Source organism: Mastigoproctus giganteus, chromosome 6 (assembly GCF_048544385.1).
Source record: "Mastigoproctus giganteus isolate SK-2022 chromosome 6, ASM4854438v1, whole genome shotgun sequence".
Classification (NCBI taxonomy): domain Eukaryota; kingdom Metazoa; phylum Arthropoda; class Arachnida; order Uropygi; family Thelyphonidae; genus Mastigoproctus; species Mastigoproctus giganteus.
Window position 1 is genome coordinate 161,285,624 of NC_143580.1, and position 23,233 is coordinate 161,308,856.

Consider the following 23,233-nt stretch of genomic DNA (forward strand, 5'->3'; position numbering starts at 1 on the left):
AACAATGTTCTCATTCCAACCAAGTGCTTGTTCTCCTCAACACTGGTCTGGTCTTGAAATATTTTAGACCAACGTGAAATCGTAATACCATCTCCAATTCACCCACTACAGACTACCCTTAGCAAATCATAAATTTGCGTCATCGTACTACTGTGCAAATTTTCAGTTTTCATAAATGATCTTTGATCTGACATGAAGGAAGCAATATCACCATCCATTTTTAAAAGCCTATAAAAGATATTCAATACAGGAATTCTGTGTCAAGCAAACCAAAGTAAAGTTCAAATTACTGCCCTAATAAATGTCAGTCATGCAATAATATGGAGTGAGGAACACGTGCACAGTATGCACTACTTTCGGGATAATCCTCACAACATGCATTAATTATTAATTTTTGAAGATTTAAATTAAAAGAATTATATTAAATATTAAAAGAGATACTGATTCTGATTGTGTTCAAGTATCATTTTATAATTAACCCTCTAGTAAGATTAACATATTGCTGAAATGTTAATCAGAATACAGAAATGAAGGGAAGAAGAAATGAAACAATGAGGCATCAGATTTCTGAAATAATCTGACTGAGATGTCTTCAAATTTTCCATCATGTATTGAAAAAAGATGGCTACCTAGCATCACCCAATTAGAAGATTACTGTGTTTTTCTTAATTAACAGCATAACCCCTCCTCCCTTCCTATCTATCCATTCTGTACACATTGTACTCCCTAAATTGTTAACAGGAGAAACAAGTATATTTGCTGATGCTAACGAGGCAGTGGATGCTAACATAAAACTGCCAGCTTGTGTGAAATACGCAGTCCAATAAATATATTACATCTGCAGACATTCTATCACTGCTTCTGCTGGAACATGCTGCTGAAATAATAAAAGTCAAAGTCCCCAACCAAAACATGTTTGAGATTTCGAGGGCCCCTTGGAACAAGCAAATAAAGATGGGCTATGCTAAGATAGCTAAAAGTAAAGGTGCACATATACTTGCATGTATGCTAGTAGCATAGTAAATAAATTTGATGAATTTGTAAAACTGATTAAGCCAAAATGTAGAAATTGTAGGGATAAGAAGCATATAAATCTAAGGCAGTGAATGCAGTCAACATGGGTGGCAGGTGAAATATCGAATTAGTATGGTGGTGGTAGTAGTGGCAAATGATGCAAGAAAGTAAGCTTATACAGTATCACTCACTCACTCACTCACTCACTCACTCACACACACACACACACACACACACACACACACACACACACACACACACACACACACACACACACACACACACACACACACACACCTCATTTTACCTAATTCTTCCTATTTGTGACTGCCGTGTGTGTGTGTGTGTGTGTGGTTTGAGCAAGAGGAAGAAACCCATGAGATTGAGCTTACTCAATGCTCAATCCATTGTAAGCCTTAAACACCTAAATCAGATCACTTCACAGGAGCCTGATCTCTAGATGCTGCAATGTGCAGAAATGAATCTTTTCTTGGTGGGAGCAACCCTTTGTTTCACTCACCAATCTCATTGGCAAAGAAAAACAGCAAACACTTCTTATGTGAACTCGGGAAGGAAGGAAAGGATTAAATCGGACTGGTCCATTTGATATCGATGGTTTGAATGTTGATAATCCTGCCCAGGTTTCTGAATGAGTATTTTGCATTTATGTTCATACATCGGGAATTCTTTAGGGAAGGGGATACCACTATCAAGCTCTAACAGGGAACTGAGAAGAAAGTGGAAGAGAAATTGTGAAAGTTAAACATAAGAAAGGCACCTGGGGTTGAAGGGATCTATCCAGTTAAATTTAAATTTTAAGGAAGGCTGTGAAGGAAGTAAGAAAACCCTTAGCCATAATCATGAGAGCATCCTTGGATTCAGGGGAGGTCTCTATGGACTGGGAAATGGACCATAATCTACCATGCTGGTCCAGTGTGGGTTGGCAAATCAACGGTATTTAGCAGTCGCGGGCTTGAAACACAGTCGACTTAAAGAGTGTGTGCTGCTGTACTCCCGCACCTGACCATCGGCTACAGAGGCCAGTTAGTATATACACTGAATGATCACTGAATTATGACCACCCCTATGAAAACTGAATGTGACCCGCTGACCATGTGTGTGCGGAGTTAATCGACCTCCGTTGCATAGATAAGATGTCAGTGGTTCAGTAAGTATTAAAATTCCAAGCGTGATGGGTAAAAGGAAGGATTTATTGGACTCTGATAAAGGACAGATTGTGAGTGTTCAACGAACTGGTGCCTCGATTTCCCAAATGCCTGAACTTGTGGGGTGCTCGAGAGCCATCACATGTTAAAGTGTACCAAGACTGTCATCAAAATGGCCAAACAATGACCCAATGGCAAAACTGCAAAGATCAGCGAAAGGTTGAGGTTACAGGTCTGACAACCCGTACAGGCGCAGTACTGTTGAAGAGTTGACTACCCAATACAACATGGGCCAACCCAGAACAATATCTGGCATGACCATGCATTGCACACTCGCACGTATGGGCTATACCAGCAGACGATCCCTACGGCATCCTCTCCTAACCAAGGTTCATTGGTGTAAAAGACTCGCCTGGTGCAAAAAGCATGCATGAGTTGGGCGTTAAAAGACTGGAAGAAGGTATGCTGGTCGGATGTCACATTATTTACTCCACACCATGGACGGTCGTGTATAGTGGCAGCCTTAGCAAATGCGGGGCCCGATTAGAGCATGCCGGCGGGGCTCCTTGAAAAATTCAAACTATTAATAATTGTTTATTATTTTTATATTATTACAATTTGTTAACAATTGACCAGACATGTTGATAATATAAACAAAACTAATCAAAAGGATATTTTTCTTACCCATTTTTCGGCAAAATCCATGAAGACTTTCTCAAATAAATTCCTTGCATTTAAATTCCATTTCAATGGATACAATAGCAAGGCTGCTAAGTCTCTCTCTCTCTCTCTCTCTCTTGAAGCGTTGTCGACCTTAGATGTTTTAATTAAATAATTTACAATTTAAATATTTATTATTTAATTAATCATATAATACTGGTGTAGATACACCATAGTTTACCCGTAAATTTAAACTACGTATGTAGTGTAAAAGGCATCGTTTTAATTGTATCTCATATTGTGGATGCCTTCGCAACGTTAGAGCTGGTATTGCACTACTTCAAATAAATAATGCTTCTCTAGTAGAGAAGACTACTGTTATTTATTTTCAGTGGATATCAGTAAGTGGTGTATCTACACAGATATTATATAGTTAATTACCTGAACCCATAAGGAATTATGCCTTGTGCATTTCTTCTAATACATTATTATTTATACACCATTTGGCATCTCTTATATTGTGGAAATAACTTTGCAGCTGTGATGGCATGTTGCATTACCCGGGTACCTACCCACTCTGATGATGAAGCCAACTAGCTTCGAAATGATCGTCTGGGTGGTGGTGGTACCCACTAAAAATAAATAACAGTAGTCTTCTCTACTAGAGAAGCATTATTTATTTGAAGTAGTGCAATATCAGTTATCTCGTTGTGAAGGCACCGACAATATGAGATACAATTAAAACGATGCCTTTTACATTACACACGTAGTTCAAATTTATGTGTAAACTATGGTGTATCTACACTGATATTATATAGTTATTATCTAAATTCATAAGAAATTACGCCCTGTGCATTTCTTCTAGTACATTAATTATGTTTTAATTAACTTTAATCGGGACAAGCTTCTTTCCCCAGATGCTACAGTCACTGGAATCGTTAAAAATATTCTCAGTGATATCAATAAATTCGAAAATCCAGTGGCTCTTTCATTAGCTGCGAGAAATTTTAAAATATTTAAAGGATTTTCGAAGTACGATTCTGGAAGAATTGGCTTCAATGCTTCCATTTCCTCCACTAGCATTAATCATATAATATCTGTGTAGACTAAACCAATTCATTGCCTTCAATGATTTTAGCATCTGAAAGTGTGAATTCTAAATCTGCAGCATGTTTTCTTAACTCGTCTAAGAATGGGTAAATTTCTAAGAATTCCTTTGGAATTCTTAGAAATTTACCCAAGAAACAAAAAAGATTATTCTGTCGCAAGTTCAGTGGCACCAACTAGTCTGCGTGAGGAGCACAGTGGTATCATCACTGTCCTCCCCACAGCGGGTGGAAAAGGCCCGGATTCGAATCCTGTCGATGATGTGAGGAACTTTAATGGACTTTTTTTCAGTGAGACTGAGTTAGTCAGTGTCAGGCGTAGATAACAAGGTTTTCCCCCAGTAACTGAGGTTTTTTCTTCCAGCAAAACAGTCAAATCGACCAGAGAACACATGTAATTTACAGACACAAATACAGGTTTATGTAATCAACTACGTGTAATAATTTTTTGTGGCACCAACTAAGATTTATTTAAAGCCAATCTCTCTATACTTGGACATCCAGTACAGAAGGTTTTTAAATGAAGAAGAAGAAAGAGCTGTAGCAAGATCTGTAGAATCACTTTGAAGTTCTTTACTTACGTGAAACAAAAAAAATCATGCCAAAATACTAATGAAACAAGAAACTTGTATTCGTTGATCTGGTTAGCTAGTGATTCAGCTTCACTTCTTGCTTGGGCATCTTCTGATGCTATTTCCAAAAGCATATCATCGAAATCACCAACTTGATACCTTAAAGCCTTCACGCTCCATTCGACACTCCCACCTTGTTTCACAGAGAGGCTTTGCAAAAAGACCCTTCACCACATATTTTTGGAACACTGACCATTTCTTTGTTGGTGCTAAAAAGAGCACTTACAGACGTTGAAGTGTCCCAAAAAAGGTCATTGCATCAGGACAGGTTTTGGCCATATCCCCTAGAAGTAGATTGCAACTGTGACAAACACAGGGTGTAAAAAATGTCCTTGAATTTTTCTGTAAAAGTCCTGCCTGAACACCTGAAACTTTTCTTTTGATATTATCTCCATTGTCATAATGGAGCTAATATAATTTGCAAGAATATTTGCTGATGCTATCGAGACAGTGTTAGGTGGGTTGGAAAACTGTTAGCTTGGGGGGGGGATACAAGGACTAATAGATTAAAAGTAGCCAGTGCAAGAATCACTTTCACCTCTGCCAGTTTTACTGGCAGAGGTGAAAGTGATTCTTGCACTGCTTCTATTGGAATGAGAAGCAGCCTGAAAAACAAGATGCAGGGTATTTCAGAGACTGTTGGGAGTTATTGCAGTACAAGTAAACACATGGGATGTATTATGGTAGCTAAGAATAGGAACAGGTGCATGTATCCTTGTGTATACACCAATGCTAGGAGTTTGGTAAATAAATTTGATGCATTTGAGGTATTGCTCAGAATCATCAAAGGCAGACACTGTCGGGATATCAGAGACGTGGTGTCACACAGATATAAGGAATGCAGAACTGGAATTTGGGGTGTACAATGGTACAGGAAGGATAGACAGGATAGGAAGGGAGGAGGGGTTATGCTATTAGTTAAGAAACACACAAAATCAAAGGAAGTGAAGCCAGTTGACATCGCTGGACAGTGCAGTGTCAAATCAGTTTGGTGTGACATAAGCAATAGGAGTGTGTTATAGGCCTAATGACTCTGATCAGTATAATAAGAAATTGTACAGGGAAATAGAATGGGCCAGTAAATCAGAGAGTCTTATAATGGGGGATTTTAATTTCCCGGATATTGACTGGAATTTGTGGTTTGGTCACTCACACAACTAGCAAGGCTTTTGTGGATTTATTGGATGATTGTTTTTGACATCGCCATGTTCGGGAGGCAACTAGAGGGAGTAATAATCTTGATCTGATTATCAGTAGTGATAATTCATGCATTACGAATCTGCAGATAAAGGAACCACTAGGTGGCAGTGATCACAGTGTGCTGAAGTGGGATTTATGCAAAGAGGTTACTACCATTAGGGGTAAAGGTGACTATGGTGGTCTGAGACAGTATTTAAATTCTATACGGTCGGACCAGCTGATAATGTTACCAACAGCAAATTCAAAATGAAGGCATTCAAAGAATTTATCTTAGAAGCTACTAGGCTTTACATACCAACTCAAAAAAATTGTTCAAGGTTTAGGCCTAAATGGATGTCAGCTGAACTAATTAGACATGTGACAGAGAAGAAAAATGCATGGGATATATATATATTAACATGTGACACAGAAGCCTATGATAGATATAAGCTGGTCTGTAACCAAGTCACAAAGAAGATTAGACAGGCAAAGGCAGATTATGAGAAATCTTTGGCAAAGGATGCAAATAAAAACAGCAAAGAGTTCTTTACCTATGTAAACTCTAGAAGGAAAGGGATAAATCAGATTGGTCCACTGGATGTTGATGGTTCAACTGTATATGATCCTGCTCAGGTTGTTGTTGTTATTTGGTTTTTAGGAGCATCAGCAACTAAGGCTATATTGCTCCGGGGATATGCGGTGGTCATTTGCTGACCTTTCCGCATCCTTCGTAATTGGTGGTGACAGGCTCGAACCCTGGTCTATTCAAGAAGCGTGTGCTACGCACTGCTGCTCATTCCCACCTGGCTACGGAGGCGCCTCCCCCCCCTGCTCAGGTGGCTAACAAACTAAATGAGTATTTTGCATCTACATTCACCCATGAGGAGTTATTCAGAGAGGGGAATGCCAGAGGTGAATTAAAATCTGGCAGTGAGCTAGATAATTTTGTAATAACTGAGAGGAAAGTGGAGAAATTGTTGACGATAAACATAAAAAAGGCATCTAGGGTGGATGGGATCAATCCAGTTATATTAAAGGAGGCAGCAAAAGAAGTAAGCAAAATCTTAGCCATAATTATGAAAGCTTCTTTGGACTCAGGGGACTGGAGATGTGCAAATGTGGCTACAATTCACAAAGGAGGATCAAAGCTGACACAAGTAATTATAGTCCTGTTAGTTTAACTTCTGTTCCAGGAAAATTAATGGAGGCACTGATTAAAGAAGCATTTCAGGATCATCTAGACAAGAGTTCAGTTATAGCTCAGACACAGCATGGTTTTGTTAAGGGGAAGTCTTGTCTGACAAATTTGATTGGATACTATGATGTAGTCACAAAGGAACTGGATGCAGGGAATAACTTTGATATCATATATATTTGGATTTTAGAAAGGCTTTTGATACTGTTGCACATGGAAGACTAGCCGGGTGGGTAAAGTGCCTGCCTGGCAACCCAAATGTGGCGGCTTCGATTCCCGCCTCAGGCTTGAATCAAAGTACTGCAAAAACCTTGGGAGGTGCATTATGGCCATAGAAGCCTATGCGCCAACAACTACCAAAAAAAAAAAAAAAAACATGGAAGACTGTTGCACAAATGGAGCAGTGTGGCATTGGAGGCAAATTGATGCTAGGGATAAAGGGATGGTTCAGTGGGAGAAGACAGAGTGTGGTAATCAATGGACACTGCTCATCGTGGATTAATGTTATTAGTGAAGTCCCTCAGGGTTCAGTGTTCGGTCCATTGTTGTTTTCTGTTTTTATAAATGATACTGATTATGGTATATCAAGCTCAATGTCCAAGTTTGCAGATGATACGAAGGTTGGCAGGGTTGTAAAGGATACTAATGACAGTATGCTGCTGCAGCAGGATCTAAAAAATTTGAGCAAATGAACTGAGAGGTGGCAAATGAAGTTTAACATTGACAAATGTAAAGTACTACATATGGGAAGCAGTAACCCCAGAGTTCTCTGTTCGATTTGCCTGTTTGCTGGACGAAAAAACCCCCATTTCTGGAGAAAAAAATTTTCTATCTATGCCTGAGACCGACTAACTTAGTCATGGAGTGAAAAAAGCCCATTAAAGTTCCTCCACTGTGCTACCCATGCAGACAAAGAATGGTAAAATAAATAAATAAATAAAATAAATCTACAGCAATGAGTAACATATTATTATTACAACCTATACATTTGACGATCGCCAACTTCATGGACCATTCATAAATGTCCAGAATGTAAACTGGAATAATAATTCACATTTAATAATAAAATTACTTATACTACAAATTAAGCTACGCTATTATATTGTGTCAGTTATAAATGGTACTAAGAGATCTACAATTTTCGAATTAAAATCACTTATTACAGAATCGCTACAAAGTTGGCATTGCATTGTGCACAAAACAAATCAATGCATCCTTCTCTATTCGGAGGAGGATGCATATTCATTGTTCACAAAGCGCAAAAAAAAAAAAGTGCAGACAAGAAAAATAACTTTCTGAAATTCATATATCTTTCTCTGATCTGTAAATGACCTTTCAACAAAGTTTCAATAAAAAAAAAAAAAAAAAAAAATACTGACACCAGAGTAATAAAATTACAAATCATTCTGTCAAATGGCAACAGAATGCAAAGAATAGTAAAATAAATAAATAACTCTATAGCAGTATATATTAGTATCAAAACTGGATATCATGGATTGGCTAAGGTAAAGAAAACCTGCACGAGAAGCACGCAAAAGTTTAAATGAAATTTACCGGTAAAAGTACTTTGCTGTAACAGCATTTGTATTGTTGCTCGCTCGGTAAACAGATGGTGGGTGTTATTGGTCTGGAGTAGAAGTTGAATCCCACGGGAGATTGACACCCTCCCGAAGTGGGGGAGGGGTGCGCAACCTGACCTTTTTTCTTGACAATCACTAATTGAATTAACTAATTTAACCACGATGTTGTTGTTATTTGGTTTTTAGGAGCATTAGCAGCTAAGGCCATATTGCTCCTGGGATATGCGGCAGTCATTCCCTGACCTTTCCGCATCCTCCGTATTTGGTGATCACGGGCTCCAACCCCAGTCAAGAAGCGAATGCTCTTCTGCTGCTCCTGCCCACGGAGGCACCTTTGAACCACGAACAGAGTCATATTGGAAATTCTGGCATCGTAAAAAATGTTCGTAACGTAGTTTCACCAGTAAACTTTTTCGAAAATTCATTTCCCAAGTTACTTCTTCAATTAACTTGACAACAAATTTTCCCACCACAAACAAAATCAGAACAGATACAGTACATATAAAATGTATTATTCATGGCCAGTGACAAAGTCCAGGTCTTGTTGGCTGTATAGAAACAAGGCAACAGACAAGGGTAGAATGTTGTTGTGAAAATGGCAAATGAACCTCAAAACCATAAACTTAACAAAACAATGCTTTTTAGTGACCGAAGTAGACGCTTTACTCTGCCTGGTCATTGCTTATTCCCATTTTTAACACTACGGGATAAACACTAATTACAGGAAGTGTCCCTCCCAATCTGAACCTGACCAGTGTCATGTTCAGAATGCCATGCGCCTCCATAGCCAGGTGGGAAGGAGCAGCAATGCGTAGCACAAACTTCTTGATTAGACCGGGGTTCGCCGGTCTAATCAAGATATGACCACCGCATATCCCGGAGCAATATGGCCTTAGTTGCTAATGCTCCTAAAAACCAAAAAAAAAAATAAAAAATAAAAAATAATAAAATAATAATAATAATAAATAAATAAATAATCAGAACGCCATATGCGAGGATCAAAGGATCGGCAATTCAGATATGTCTCTTGTTAGCACAGTAATAAACTCATCCCTGCAATTTTTCTTTTCAAAAAAAAAAAAAAAAACAACAAGCCAATTCTAGCGCGATAGCCGTTAAAAACGACAACACTGTCCATAGCCAGATGCTTATGCAACAAATTTGTGTATTTTAAATAAAACATATTTCCCTACGACAACAATCAGAGTACACATACACACAAAAAATATAAAATAAATTTGCCAACACTAAAATAAAATCAGACTGTGATGAATTCAATCCAGGCCTCTCCAAACAAGTGAACACTTGCAAAAACATTGTACTGTAAGGAAGGATTATGTACATTTATGTTTAGAAATGGGGTAATCTCACTTTCATAAAATATTGTATATTATGGTGTCATACTTTGTGAGCATGACTGGTTCTGACTACAAATAAAAGACATTTTTACCTTTTTGAACTAACCATGCAGGTACTAATGGTAACATATTAATTTGGGACAGTTCTAAAAAGAAAGCTGTTGTTCAATTTTAAGATTTATGAATGTTTACCAATGCTACCTTATAGTGGAACCATTATGGTACGGTAAAGGGACACGTTTTTAAATTTTGAAAATGAAATTATAACGGTGTTAGACATTCAAAATTCTCTTTGATGGGAACAGTTCAAAGAAGTAATTCTAACACATCCACATTGATCTGCAAATGCAATGTGTCTGTGTATTTTCATGAATTTCATCCATTCTGGCAAGGTGTTTCCCTCCCCTTTGATTTATTCAACCCTAAAATAAGAGTTGGTGTGATTTTGTGCTTAATCAGAGTTAATTTATATGCTAATAAGCAATAATTATAACTACCCACTCATCAGTGGGTTGCCCTGCCAGGCAAGCAACCATGGTGACTTAGGGATTTCTTAGGCGCATCGGCAACTATGGCCATAGTGCGCCATATGCGTTTTAACATGTAAAAGGAATTAACATTATCGTCTATGAGAGTGTCCACTCTGTATCTTACTATTCTTTGAAACAAACGCTATTGACAGCATCAGCCAAAAAAAAATCCCATTTCACCATTCCATTCCCTCCAATAGTTTGTTTACTTCCTTGTATATAACCATCCACTTCCTACAATAACAGATGGAAGTTTGTTCCAGCAATCAACCATCCACTGGTTAATTGTTTTTTTTAAACCATCCATGAATTTCTCAGTGGTCACTTCATACCATTTTCTGGTATTTCAAATAATAAAATAAACTTACCGCTTTGTACTCTATTGCCATCTGACTGAGCAGCAATGTGGCACTGCATCATAAAACTTAATGCTTTGTACTCTATTGCCACCTGACTGAGCAGCAATGTATCATAAGACAATGCTTTGTTCTCTAGTACCAACTGACTGAGCAGTAATGTGGCACTGCATCATGAAACAAAAGTAGTGAGATTAAATTAAAAATATGTGTGTGTATAAAATTACGACATACTGCGGAATACAGAATTTGCATTTAATGATGAGGGTGAACAGGAAATAAGAAAGAAACAAATAAGCAAATTTCAGAAAAGCACTTCAGGAAATTTTTAGTTAAAGCTATTAGAATAGAATAAGAATCTCTAGTAAATATGAAAGGACAGCAAATATTGCACAAATATTTTAAAGCGCTTGGAGTATGCCATTATTATACTGGCATGAGTTTGTGTTTTTTATCGTGTTCATGGAAACTTCGAGTTCAGTGCCTAAATAACCTTTTTCTGCACAAAATCTGGCATATTTCGTTTCTATTACCCACTCTTTTGCAGTTTCCTTTAGTTTAAAAGTATTTTAATGAGTTTAATAGGATTGACACTCGATCGGGGGAAACATTAAAGACATTTGGCTGTCCTTTTTAAAGAGTTAAAAAAAAAAAGACCAACCAGTTTACAAAACAAAAATATTTCAACTACACACTTGGCGAGATGTGACCTGAATGTTTTTTACTTTAAAACTTATAAGATTCCTAGAAGAGCTATATGACTCCACATTCCAACTCTGTAGCTTTAAACATGTGAAGTCAGTGACCTCGAAGTTTGGGGACAGTTAATTAGGCCATCAACAGTGTACGACAGACATTACAGAAGGCTCATTAAAGGAAATAGGCGATGACGCTTTCCCATTTTTAAGTTAAAGCTTCAACTTATTTCCCAATTAGGAATAACCTGACACGACCACACACAATTAAAACTGCATTCTCTAGCCAAGACTGTGATGCATACAGTACTTATATTTCACACTGGTGTTGCTGAATATTTCACGATTATCTTTTATTTACTAATATTTCTACAAGCTTGGAATCAGTCTAAACAATACTTGGGTGGTGGCCAGTCGCTAGATTGATAAGAATATGTTATATTTAATTTTAAAAAACTTGCCCGTTTATGAATGAAAATCATGAATTGGCTTGAAAAATGAATCTGTCTTCAAAATTTTTTTTTTTTTTTTTTTATGTAAACCCCAAACATGAGAGGTATTAGAACCTACAGTACTTAGTACTGTGCTTGGGTTGGAGGTTGAGAAGACGAATGAAAACATTTGTTGACATTGGACTTGAACTTCTGTAGACTGTATTTTTCAGAAAATACGTATGAAGGAAGGTTGTTCCAGAAAACAGTTCAGTGAATAAACAAGTTGAAAAGTTGGTTCTGTGAGTTTGAAGTTGGACAGTAAATGGATGTTGGCTGGTGGTGGCATGTGTTCCCATATGGATTCCCAGTTTTTTTATACAATTAAAATCTCACCTGCTTTATTTATTTTCTGCACTTTTACTTATTTATGAATACTGCTTATTTACAGTTTCGATGATTTTAAAATCGTTTTTGTATTTATTTTACATTTTGTTGAGAAATAATTTTTTTTAGATTAAGTATTTATTATTGTTGTCTGTTAATGTTTAGATATTTAAAGTGTGTATATTTTTAATGTAAGATATTTGTGATTTAATAATTGCTTTTGTTAAATTTTTTTAAGCTCATACTTTAATTAGCAATGCACAGAATAAAAACAAACATAGTCAGTTCTGAAAAAAGCTATTTAAAGGTGCAAATATATCTGACAACTTTTGACAGAAAAGGAGTCATCCATACAGATGACTTTCCAGCTTCTTGGTGCTCATGTGTCAGCATTTTTGGTGCCCGCCAGGCACAAACCTTGCTGTGATAACCATCATAAAGTTCCTTTATGATGGTTATCACAGCAAGTTCCCCTATACCTACTGCATCACACAATTCACGTGTTGCAGTGTGGGCAGTTCTCTTTGATCAGGGCATCGATCCTGCTCTTGTTTTCTGTTGTCACTGATGTTACTGGCAGGCCACTTCGGGACTTTTCAACAATGTCACTTTTCCCACTCTTAAATTGTCTTACCTATCTTTTAATTGTACTCTCATCTACAGTACTGTCACCATAAACATTTTTGAGATGTGTATGGATTTTTATAGGGTGTCACTTCTTCCTTGGTAAGAAATTCAATCACCATTCTGAACTGTGTGCTGCAATCACAAGACCAATCACAGTGCCACTAAATGTGGTGAAACTAGAGACCTCTAGTGATCACTCAGTGACAGGCAAAATGATCTAGGCACCAATTTTGAAAGCAAAAATTAGGAGGCATTACTTTTGTACTGGTCCTTGTACTTTTAATGGTTACAGGAAAATCAGAGCTTTTCAATATTGTCCATTTATTTTCTGATGCTATTGATTTTTGACATCTATTAGCATTTTTAATTTAAGAACAAGATGATGGGCAATCTCAAATGTTCTGTATCCCTCCCTACCAATATTTTCCAATAGCTGTTTAAGACCCATATGTATAATGAACATTTTAAATATTTCTCTTTAGAAAAATATGTTACACAAGAAATAGATCTTAATACTTAATATTTCAAATGACAGCAATACCTCTTTCAGTAATCTTTGAAATTGGAAGAGAACTGGATAAAAACCAAAATGGAACATAATAATATCCAGGGATAGAATCACAATGAATCAAAAAAATGTTACAGAAAGTGTTTATAAACTCAATATTTGCTCTAGCATTTTTTAGATCTAGAAAAATGTTTCATACTTAAAGTGCAGGAAGAATTCAAGTCAACAATAATGCAACTACACATACCCACACATTGGAAGTACAAGAACTACTATGTCATTCCCAAATTACAAAAACATAATTACAAAAACAAAAAAATAAAAAATAGAAGAATCGCAACTAGCTGCACATTTTAAGGATCAGGAAACACTTCATAACGTCAGTCAATCAATCATATTTGACAAGCAATAAACAAAATGTGGATTTAAAACAAGTGAAGTGATGGCAATTAGATCAATCAAACGGTCAATTAACATTCACAGACCAGTAATCTTCTAAGAAGAATGAAATGTACAGTCATTTGTACAAATCCTCCCTCCACCCTCATCAAATTTCCTCCTTGAATATAAGTATGATATCCAAACCCTCAATGAACAAGATAATCACACCTGAACTTTCAATAATTTTCTTTGTTTTTTTACTTCATTAATAATCTAATTTTCTTCTCTTCCGTAACTATTCAGCCCCAATGGGAAGAGACAGTTTCATCTGTTCTCTTTTTTCCTTTCATCCATTATTGTTTATATTATAGTCCTTCCATTATTCTCACACTACCTAAAATAATGCAAATGGAATGCTTCACAAGCATAAAAACACCCATGAAGCATTTCTTTCCACTTAATCCCATCAGAGAAGGTAGATTTTATATATATTTTTTTATTATTCCACATAGTTAAGTGAAATTTATTTATTTAGAGTAAGGTTTATTTAGTTAAAGTAATATTCTGTCATCACACTTTTTTTATGCTATTTCATATAATATTCATTTTATTGTACTATGTATGTTTCATATTGCATGTTTAGAGGGTCTCAAAATTGAAGATTTGCGAGATGAAAGGAATCACCATAATTTTAATTCTAGAATTATGGAATTCTAGAATTATGGAACAGTTATGTCAAGTGAAAATTCCTTTTCACTTGACATAACTGTTCATGCAACCTTATGGTGTAATGTAAGCAGCTAATATTAAATTTAAAAATTTTTGTTTTTTAGATTGAAAAGAATTGTTGTAAGTTCAAAGTGATGCATTTCGATCAGGCTTTCAAACATCAGCAGCTAATAAAAGTTTAGGCAAAGAGTGGCTCACAATATTTACCTATTTCTTGCTGAATAATTAATCCACTCTGTAAGTTAGTAATACATTATTATTTTATAGATAAGCCTTGATTTTATGAACCCAAGGTAACTTGGGTTTATATACATCACATTTTCTGTACGGTATTTCGTACGAACCCAAGAATAAATATTTTGAAAAAATAATAAGAAGAATAAATAATGTATAGCCCCTCAGGTAGGAGGGCTATACGTTGTCTACTTTTACACCTTGTAAAATACATACCGGCTTTGCTGACTTACCTGAAACAACAGAAACTCTGGAGCACACAAGTGACTAACAGCATTCCTGACTTTTATTCCATCTATTATATGAAAAATTTAGGACTACATAGAATGAAATTAATTCTATTAATTGTTTACCTTTAAATATTCATACAACTCACCTTCATTGCTAATTACACAGAGAATGCTATCATCAACCTTTGAAACTAATTTCCCTCCAAAGTCCTCTATCTGTTTTGCCAAATCGGTCTTCGATTTTTTTGGCTTTCCAACAAGGGCTATCTTCATATTTTTCAATGGACGAACTTTGACAGAATTGCTGCAATAAAATATAAGACATTATGATAAGCTAGAAAGAAAAGCATGTTGAAATAAAACAACCATTGTTTCCACAATGAAGCAAACTTAAAACCTTTTTCAACCAAAATTTTCTGAAATTTTTTACCTTTATTTTGAAGTTAAAAACGTTTTTACCGGCATTATTTGGAAAAAAGCATTACGTTACCCAGAGATCGTCACAAAACCCGATGCACATGCATTGTACTTGTCTGCAGTGATGCAACAAGTACAACACATGCGCCGAAGAAAACTCAATTGTAAGCAACAAGTGCAGTGACGCTGCTCAACTGTACTTGTGTCACCGCAACAAGTTGCAGTGACAAGTACAACTGAGTAGTGACGCACTACGTTATACTGTTATATCTGCATAATGATTAATACGCGAGTGACTGTGCCAAAATCTATAGCCCAGTGTTCGAAGGAATATGGTGAAAGAAAGAAAGGGAAGTTGGACAAAAATGTGAATCCAGATGAAATTCAACAAGAGTGTTTCGTTATGCCTGGGAGTTCTCAAACTGCACCCAAAAAAATTTGAGTGAAATAATGAAGGAATATTGTGGACAGAAGAAAAGGAAATTAGAAATTCAAACTATTCCGAATAATAATGAAATTCAACCACAGAGTTCTACTTTGCCTTGAGACTTATCAGGAATCAAACTACAAGAGGGCAAATGAAGGAATATCGTGCACGAAAACAAGCAAAATTAGAAATGGCTAATAACGAGATTCCTGATTACATCCCTACAGTGTCTACACACGCTGACAGTGAGTTTGAAAAACTAGTGTACAAAATTTCCATTTTGTGAAACCTTGTCCTGCTCAATTTCAACTTCTCAAATATCTGCTATAAATTTCTTAAATGCCTATCTTCAGGTAATTCTCCAGTGGGGCAAAGACAACGTAGTTGATTTCAATCCTTCTAAAACTCAGTCTTGTCTTATATCTTGCTAAAAGGATTCTTCTGCTCCTATGCTTATCTTTAGTGACACTTTGATTTCTAGGCAAAATGATATATCTCTTTTGGGAATTACCCTGACTTCTAATCTCTCTTGGCACAAGCACATTACAAATATTGCTTCCTCTGCATCTAAAAAACTTGGTTTTCTCTTTCACTATCAGTGTTTTACTTTTCTTCCAAACAGCTGCTCACTCTGTATAAATTGCAAATCTGCCCAGCCATGGAATATTGTTCCCACATCTGGGGTGGTGCCCCCAAATCCTCTCTCAGGCTTCTTGATTCCATTCAGAAGAGGGCAGTTATGTTAATTAATGATTCATCTCTAACAGAGTCTCTCCACTCACTGTCTCATAGATGTACTGTTTCTGCTGCATGCCTCTTCTACAGATACTTCCATGGGCACTGTTCTTCTGAATTGGCTTCTATAATTCACGTTCTCTCTTTCAAAACAGTCCGAACACGTGCTGCCACCAGCCAACATCCATTTACTGTCCAACTTCAAACTCACAGAACCAACTTTTCATCTTCCTCGTTTATTCATTCAACTGCCGTTTTCTGGAACAATCTTCCTTCATACATATTCCCTGAAAATTACAGTCTACAGAAGTTCAAGTCTAATGTCAACAAATATCTTCTTTCGTCTTCTCAACCTCCAACCCAAGCACGGTACTAAGTACTATAGGTTCAAATACCTCTTGTGTTTGGGGTTTACATAAAAAATAAAAAAAAAATAAATAAAAAAAAAATTAGATTTGAAACCATTTCCAACAACTTCATATGATTTACTTCAAAATGAATTTCATTTACAAGGAGTGAGTACGTTCATGACGTGCTTCATTAAAAGAGGGATGGATGCCAACCATGGCCACATCAAATGGATTTATATATCCAACATATCCTACTCATTTGCCTCCACTGGATGTTGTAACTAAGCATTTGATATCACCACGGTTACCCTTTATGTATGAGAAGACTCATACATAAATCATATCCACAAGGATGTAGATATGATTTATGTATGTGCAGAAGAAAATAGTGAAAATATGGAAATGGTATTTGATAAATTCACCTTTGTATAAATTCTACGGCATAAAAGTTGAGTGACTATTTCATGGGGAGAAATGATGATAGTGAATAGGAACGTTCAGATGAAATAATGGAACCTGTCAATAATGATGATGAACTATTGTTGATTCAACAAAAACATTATTATGGTCTGAAGATAAATATTTATGTATAGCTCTGGGTCAGAAATCATCTCCAAGTTTCATATTTGATATACATGCAGAAGACCTTTCTTTTCCAGCTATATAATTGGGACACACGCAAAAATTTAAAAATTGATTTAAAATCACTCCCTTTATGATGGCATCGAGTTAAATTTGTAGATCTGATGGTCATGGAGTAACTCCCCAACATTTGCTATACATGGCAATGAAAATTATGGAAATACATACTGCAGAAAATTCTTCGCAAATTGCATGTAAATCAGTAGGAATAACAGCTAACATTACTCATTCTATATCGGAATCGAAAGAATTTATGAACAAGTCATTATAGATTGCTCCAAAATTATGGCATTCACTACAATTTCATGAATTAGTACAAGTTGTTCGGCAGTCTGATAGTACATTTTCTAAAATTCTTAGAAAAATAGGCTATGAAGAGGCATTATTACCAGATGAACTTAAAATTACAGAATCGAGATTTGTTACCAAAGAAGATGCTACTAATTTATGTCTACAAGGGATTCAACTATTTTTAAGAAATTGTGATGTATGCCTATAATACAAATGCTTTAGTTGCAGATGAAACCCATGAAGTGGTTGCACAAGATTTATACAACAGATATCATTCTGAAGAACTATTAGCAAATATGCGAAATAAAATGTCAATGACTGAAACTGCAGGACTTCCATACATTCTACTATTATTGAAAGGAAAACTGTACATGATTACTACAAATATAGATGTGGTCAATGGATTGGTAAATGGTGCAATCGGTACTTTTGTATATTTTGAATTTGAGGAAGATGAAACAGTTAAATGAGTATGGATGAAATTTCCTGAGTCAAAAATAGGACATAACTTTCAATCTCATTATAAACAATATGGAAAATATTAACATTTACCTAGTCAATCTGTACCTATTATAAAACAATCAACTACAATTCCATTCAAGAACAGGAAATTAACATGTAGACATACACAATTTCCTTTAGTATGTGCTTGTGCTTTGACTATACATAAATCTCAAGGAGGGACCTTCGACAAAGTTGTATGTAATTATGAGAAAGATCATCAACAGCAACTTGCATGTGTGGCGTTATCTCGAGTGACCTCATTGCAAGGTTTATATATTACAAACCCCCACGCCGATTTCATATTTCAACATGGCAAAGCTACCAGTAATATAGAAATTTTCGCTTGAAAAATAATAAGCTGCCATCTCTACAGGATGAACTGCAAGATTTCATACAAAGTAGTATATCTATATCGTCAAAGAACTTACAAAGTTTACGGGCCCATGTTCGAGATATCGAAATGGACACAATCTTAGAGCAATTCAAAATATTGATATTAAGTGAAACGTGGTTAGATAATGCTGAACATATGTTACTTAAACCATTCCAATGTGTGACTCAATTTAAAAGGTCAGATGTTTGTAGTGGTGGTATTGCAATATAACAATGTAAAGGTTCAACTATCATCAGTACACCACATATATTTCCACAACATAATAGCAGCAATGCGACAGCGGTATCAGATGAAATTGGAGACATTTGTGGATCTTTGTGCAAATTCAATAGTGAATCCATTTTCATCGTTGCTATATACACCACTCCAAGGATGCCGTTAGATATAATTCAAAAATTCATAAACAAGAATTTGATGCCATATTCCATTGAAGGTGCAAAATTATTGGAAGAACCACTGGATCGTATTCCTATGGTTCTCGCTGGTGATTTCAATCTAGAATTAAATTCTGAGGCTGGAAAGAAGTTTTGTAAATTTAAGAAAGATGTCTTCAATTTAGATATTAAGTCAAATACTACACGTAATGGAACAACAATCGATGGAGTATTCACTCGGGAATTAAAATCATTTGAGCGTCAAAATTATATATCTTATTTCAGTTACCATAGACCAATAAATTTAGTGTTGTTATAATATATTTTATACGAATTATTTCATTGTACTGAAATTATTTTTTCAATAAAAATAATGTAGCAATACTTTTTTTTTATTTATTTTACTGTACCAGTTTCATAATAAGTTCCTGCAGTAAAGACGTTTTTAATGGCTGCCGCTGTGACATCAGTGACACTATCAGTCTCAGAGCAGAGTGGCAGCAACTCATTATGTACCTGGTACATAGTTTTTTCCCATAATTTCAGTTGAAGAAATTTACATATATAGGAAATAAACTATTGTTACAAAATTATTCTAGTGGCCTAGATCTAAGACTCATAATTTAAAGAAAAAAATAAGGCTTTCTAGGTTATCCAACAGAAGTACAGTCATTCTTCATATAGCACGATAGTTGTGTTCCTAGAAACCCTCGTGCAATATAAACAACAGGCCCCATGGAAAAAATAGGGTTAGGTGCCGACCACCCAAGATTGAACACATTTGTAACCAAAACATTACCAAACACAATAAAATATTGCTAATGCTTTTGCTTCTATCGCAAGCAAACTTGTTTTTTGTTTGATTTTCTATCCAAACAGATGACAGCTGTTCCATCTCTTCCAATTTTTTGTGTCTTGATCTAATGAATTTTAATTACACTTTGAGTTGTTCCTGCTATGAAAGTTTTTATTTTCTCTGCATTTTTTTTAATTCTCGGCGTTGCCTCATTTAGGTCTGTAGCACATGCAATATCACATGGTCTTTCATTTCACTCAAAAGTGTTTCACAATTTCATATTTTTTCTCTATCAACAGAGGCGGAACGGTCATAAGCCTTCCCGGGGAAACCCCGGTGGGCCGGAGGCCGGTGTGATTTTGGCCATAAACCATAGTATGAGGCCACTACAAATTTTCCCGGGTAAGAATTTTTGACCCAGTCCGCCTCCGTTTATCGATATTGCTTTTCTTTTTCTCTCTGAATCTGTAGTGTCTTCACCAGGATGCTTCCTTTTCACACCTTTTAAGTATTTTACTCATATTTAGAGAATAAAGCACAATTACAAAACGAGGAGGCACGCCTGATACACATAAACAAAGCTGCACGCGTATAGCAACTGAATAAACAACACCGTAAAGGCAGAGATACACTATTAACACCTCACATTTTACTAAAGCACATTTCTAGGGGTTACTACCATAAAAACAATTTCCAGTTGCATTTCTGCTAGTGAAATCTGTTATAAACTTGATCTAATTGCATTTGCAATTATACCGATAGCTGGAATTGTGTTGGTTTTTACGTTATTATGGTGAAATGAGTTTCTCTTTCACTGATAAAAAAAAACATAAATACGTTTTCAGAATCTTCTCTTCATTCCTATCGTGTTGCGTTCGGTTGTGGTGATTCTGTGTTCTACTGCCATTCCTTGTAAACACAAAGGCAAATCGTGCATAAGCGAATTCGGTTAGTGTTATATAAGATATCGTTCCCCTATTTATAAATTGTGTATGATTGAATTCGTGTTAATGTAAACACGTGTTATACGAGGACTGACTGTATCCTTGATTTTTGTTTGAGGCCTACTATTTTATATTTAAAATTTGAGTCACGATTTTAAATATTATGGTAGAAGTGCATTACATGTAGCAAGCTAAAAACATTGCCATAAAAATTTAAAACAATATGTTTAATTTTTGCAGATGGAGTGAAGATTACTAGTCTATGTCTACATAACAATGAAATGAGTAATACACACAGGAATGCACAAGTATGCTACAGCATACAACAATCACTAAACAGCATTTAAATAATTAGCATTAGCAGAGGCATACGATGCAAGAAAGCAAACTTAGGAAGCATCAAGCAAAAAAAAAACTTCCCATTTCACCCATCCATTCATTCCAAATGTTTGTCCCCCTTCTTCCTTGAATTTATTTAATCTATTAACTTCCACAATGACCGATGAAAGTTTGTTCCAACAATCAATGCAAATTTCCACACATTTATTCCCCAGCTGACTTTCCTCAATTTGAATCTCCCTCAGATTCTTAATCTGAGCAAAAGAAAGAATTCCATCAGCATTCAGCTTGCTCAACCCATTCAAGGACTTATACACCTCAATCAGATCACCTCGCAAGTGGCTTTGCAGAACTTAAGCCTATCTTGGTAAGAGAAACCCTTTGTTCCCCTCACCAATCTTGTTGCCCATCTTTGTACACAATCTAGCAACTCTACATCCTTCCTAAAATTCCTGTACACTGTATTCAAGGTGTGGCCTGACCATTGCCTTGCTCAATGGGATAATCACCACCTTGTCCCTGCTAGCAAAATTCCTGTATATCATTGACAAGACACCATTAGCTACTCTTGCAGACCATCTCCACTGCTCAGGAAACTTCATATCTGACTGCACAATTACCCACACAGGTCCTTTTCATTCTCTACAACTATTAGGGTAGTAACCACAGTTGATACGTCACTCTAGGGTTACTGCTACCCATACGCAGTACTTTGCATTTGTCAACGTTAAACTTCAGTTGCCACTTCTCAGCCCATTTGCCCAACTTATCAAGATCTAGTTGCAGTAGCATACTGTCTTTACTGTCATTAACAACCCTGCCAACCTTCGTATCGTCTGCAAACTTGGACACTAAGTCTGATATACTTTCATCAATATCATTGAGGAATACACAAAACAACAATTATACACCTCAATCAGATCACTAATAACTCCACTAATAACACTAATCCACGAAGAGCAGTGTCCACTGATTACCAATCTCTGTCGTCTCGCACTCAACCATCCCTTTATCCATTTTAGCAACTTGCCCTTAATGCCATATTGCTCCAATTTGTACAGCAGTCTTCCATGTGCAACAGTATCAAAAGCTTTCCTGAAATCCAAGTATATGATATCAAAATAATTTTTGTATCCAGTTCTTTTGTGACCACATCGTAGTCCAATCAAATTGGTCAGACAAGACCTCCCTTTAAAAAACCCATGCTACAGTCTTGTCTAGAAGATCCTGTAATGCTTCTTTAACCAATGCCTCCATTCATTTCCCTGGAACAGAAGTTAAACTACCAGGTCTGTAATTACTTGTTACCCACATTGTTCCTCCTTTGTGAATTGGCATCACATTTGCATATCTCCAGTTTATGGATACTTCCACTGAGTACAAGGAAGTTCTGATAATTATGGCTAAGGGTTTGCTTACTTTCTTTACTGCCTCCTTTAATATAACTCGATAGATCCCTTTCACCCTAGGTGCCTATCTTATGTTTATCTTCAACAATTTCTCCTCCACTTTGTTCTCAGTTATTACAAAATCATCTAGCTCATTGCCAGAGTTTCACCTCTGGCATTCCCCTCCCTGAATAACTCCTCATGTGCGAATGTAGATGCAAAATACTCATTTAGTTTGTTAGCTACCTGAGCAGGATCATCAAAAGTTGAACCATCAATATCAAGTGGACCAATCTGATTCATCCCCGTCCATCTAGAGTTGACATAACTAAAGGGTGCCTCCGGAGCCAGGTGGAAAGGAGCAGCAGTGCATAGCACACACTTCTTGATTAGACCGGGGTTCGAGCCCATCACCACCAAATATGGAGGATGCGGAAAGGTCAGGGAATGACCACCACATATCCCGGAGCAATATGGCCTTAGTTGCTAATGCTCTTAAAAACCAAACAACAACAACAACATAACTAAAGAACTCTTTGCTGTTTTTCTTTTCATCCTTTGCCAAAGATTTCTCGTAATCTACCTTAGCCTGCCTAACCTCCTTTGTGATTTGGTTATAGACCAGCTTATATCT

The 23,233-nt window shown here is 36.3% G+C and overlaps 1 protein-coding gene across 1 annotated transcript in view; it reads right to left on the reverse strand.

Annotated features, from left to right (window-relative positions):
• Window positions 1–23,233, reverse strand: part of Parp1 (Poly-(ADP-ribose) polymerase) — a 411,082-nt gene that overhangs the window by 198,204 nt on the left and 189,645 nt on the right. Inside the window, exon 11 of the mRNA XM_090376325.1 lies at window positions 15,145–15,302. Within this exon, the coding sequence (XP_090232451.1) occupies window positions 15,145–15,302 (158 nt within the window). The remainder of the gene's footprint in view (window positions 1–15,144; window positions 15,303–23,233) is intronic.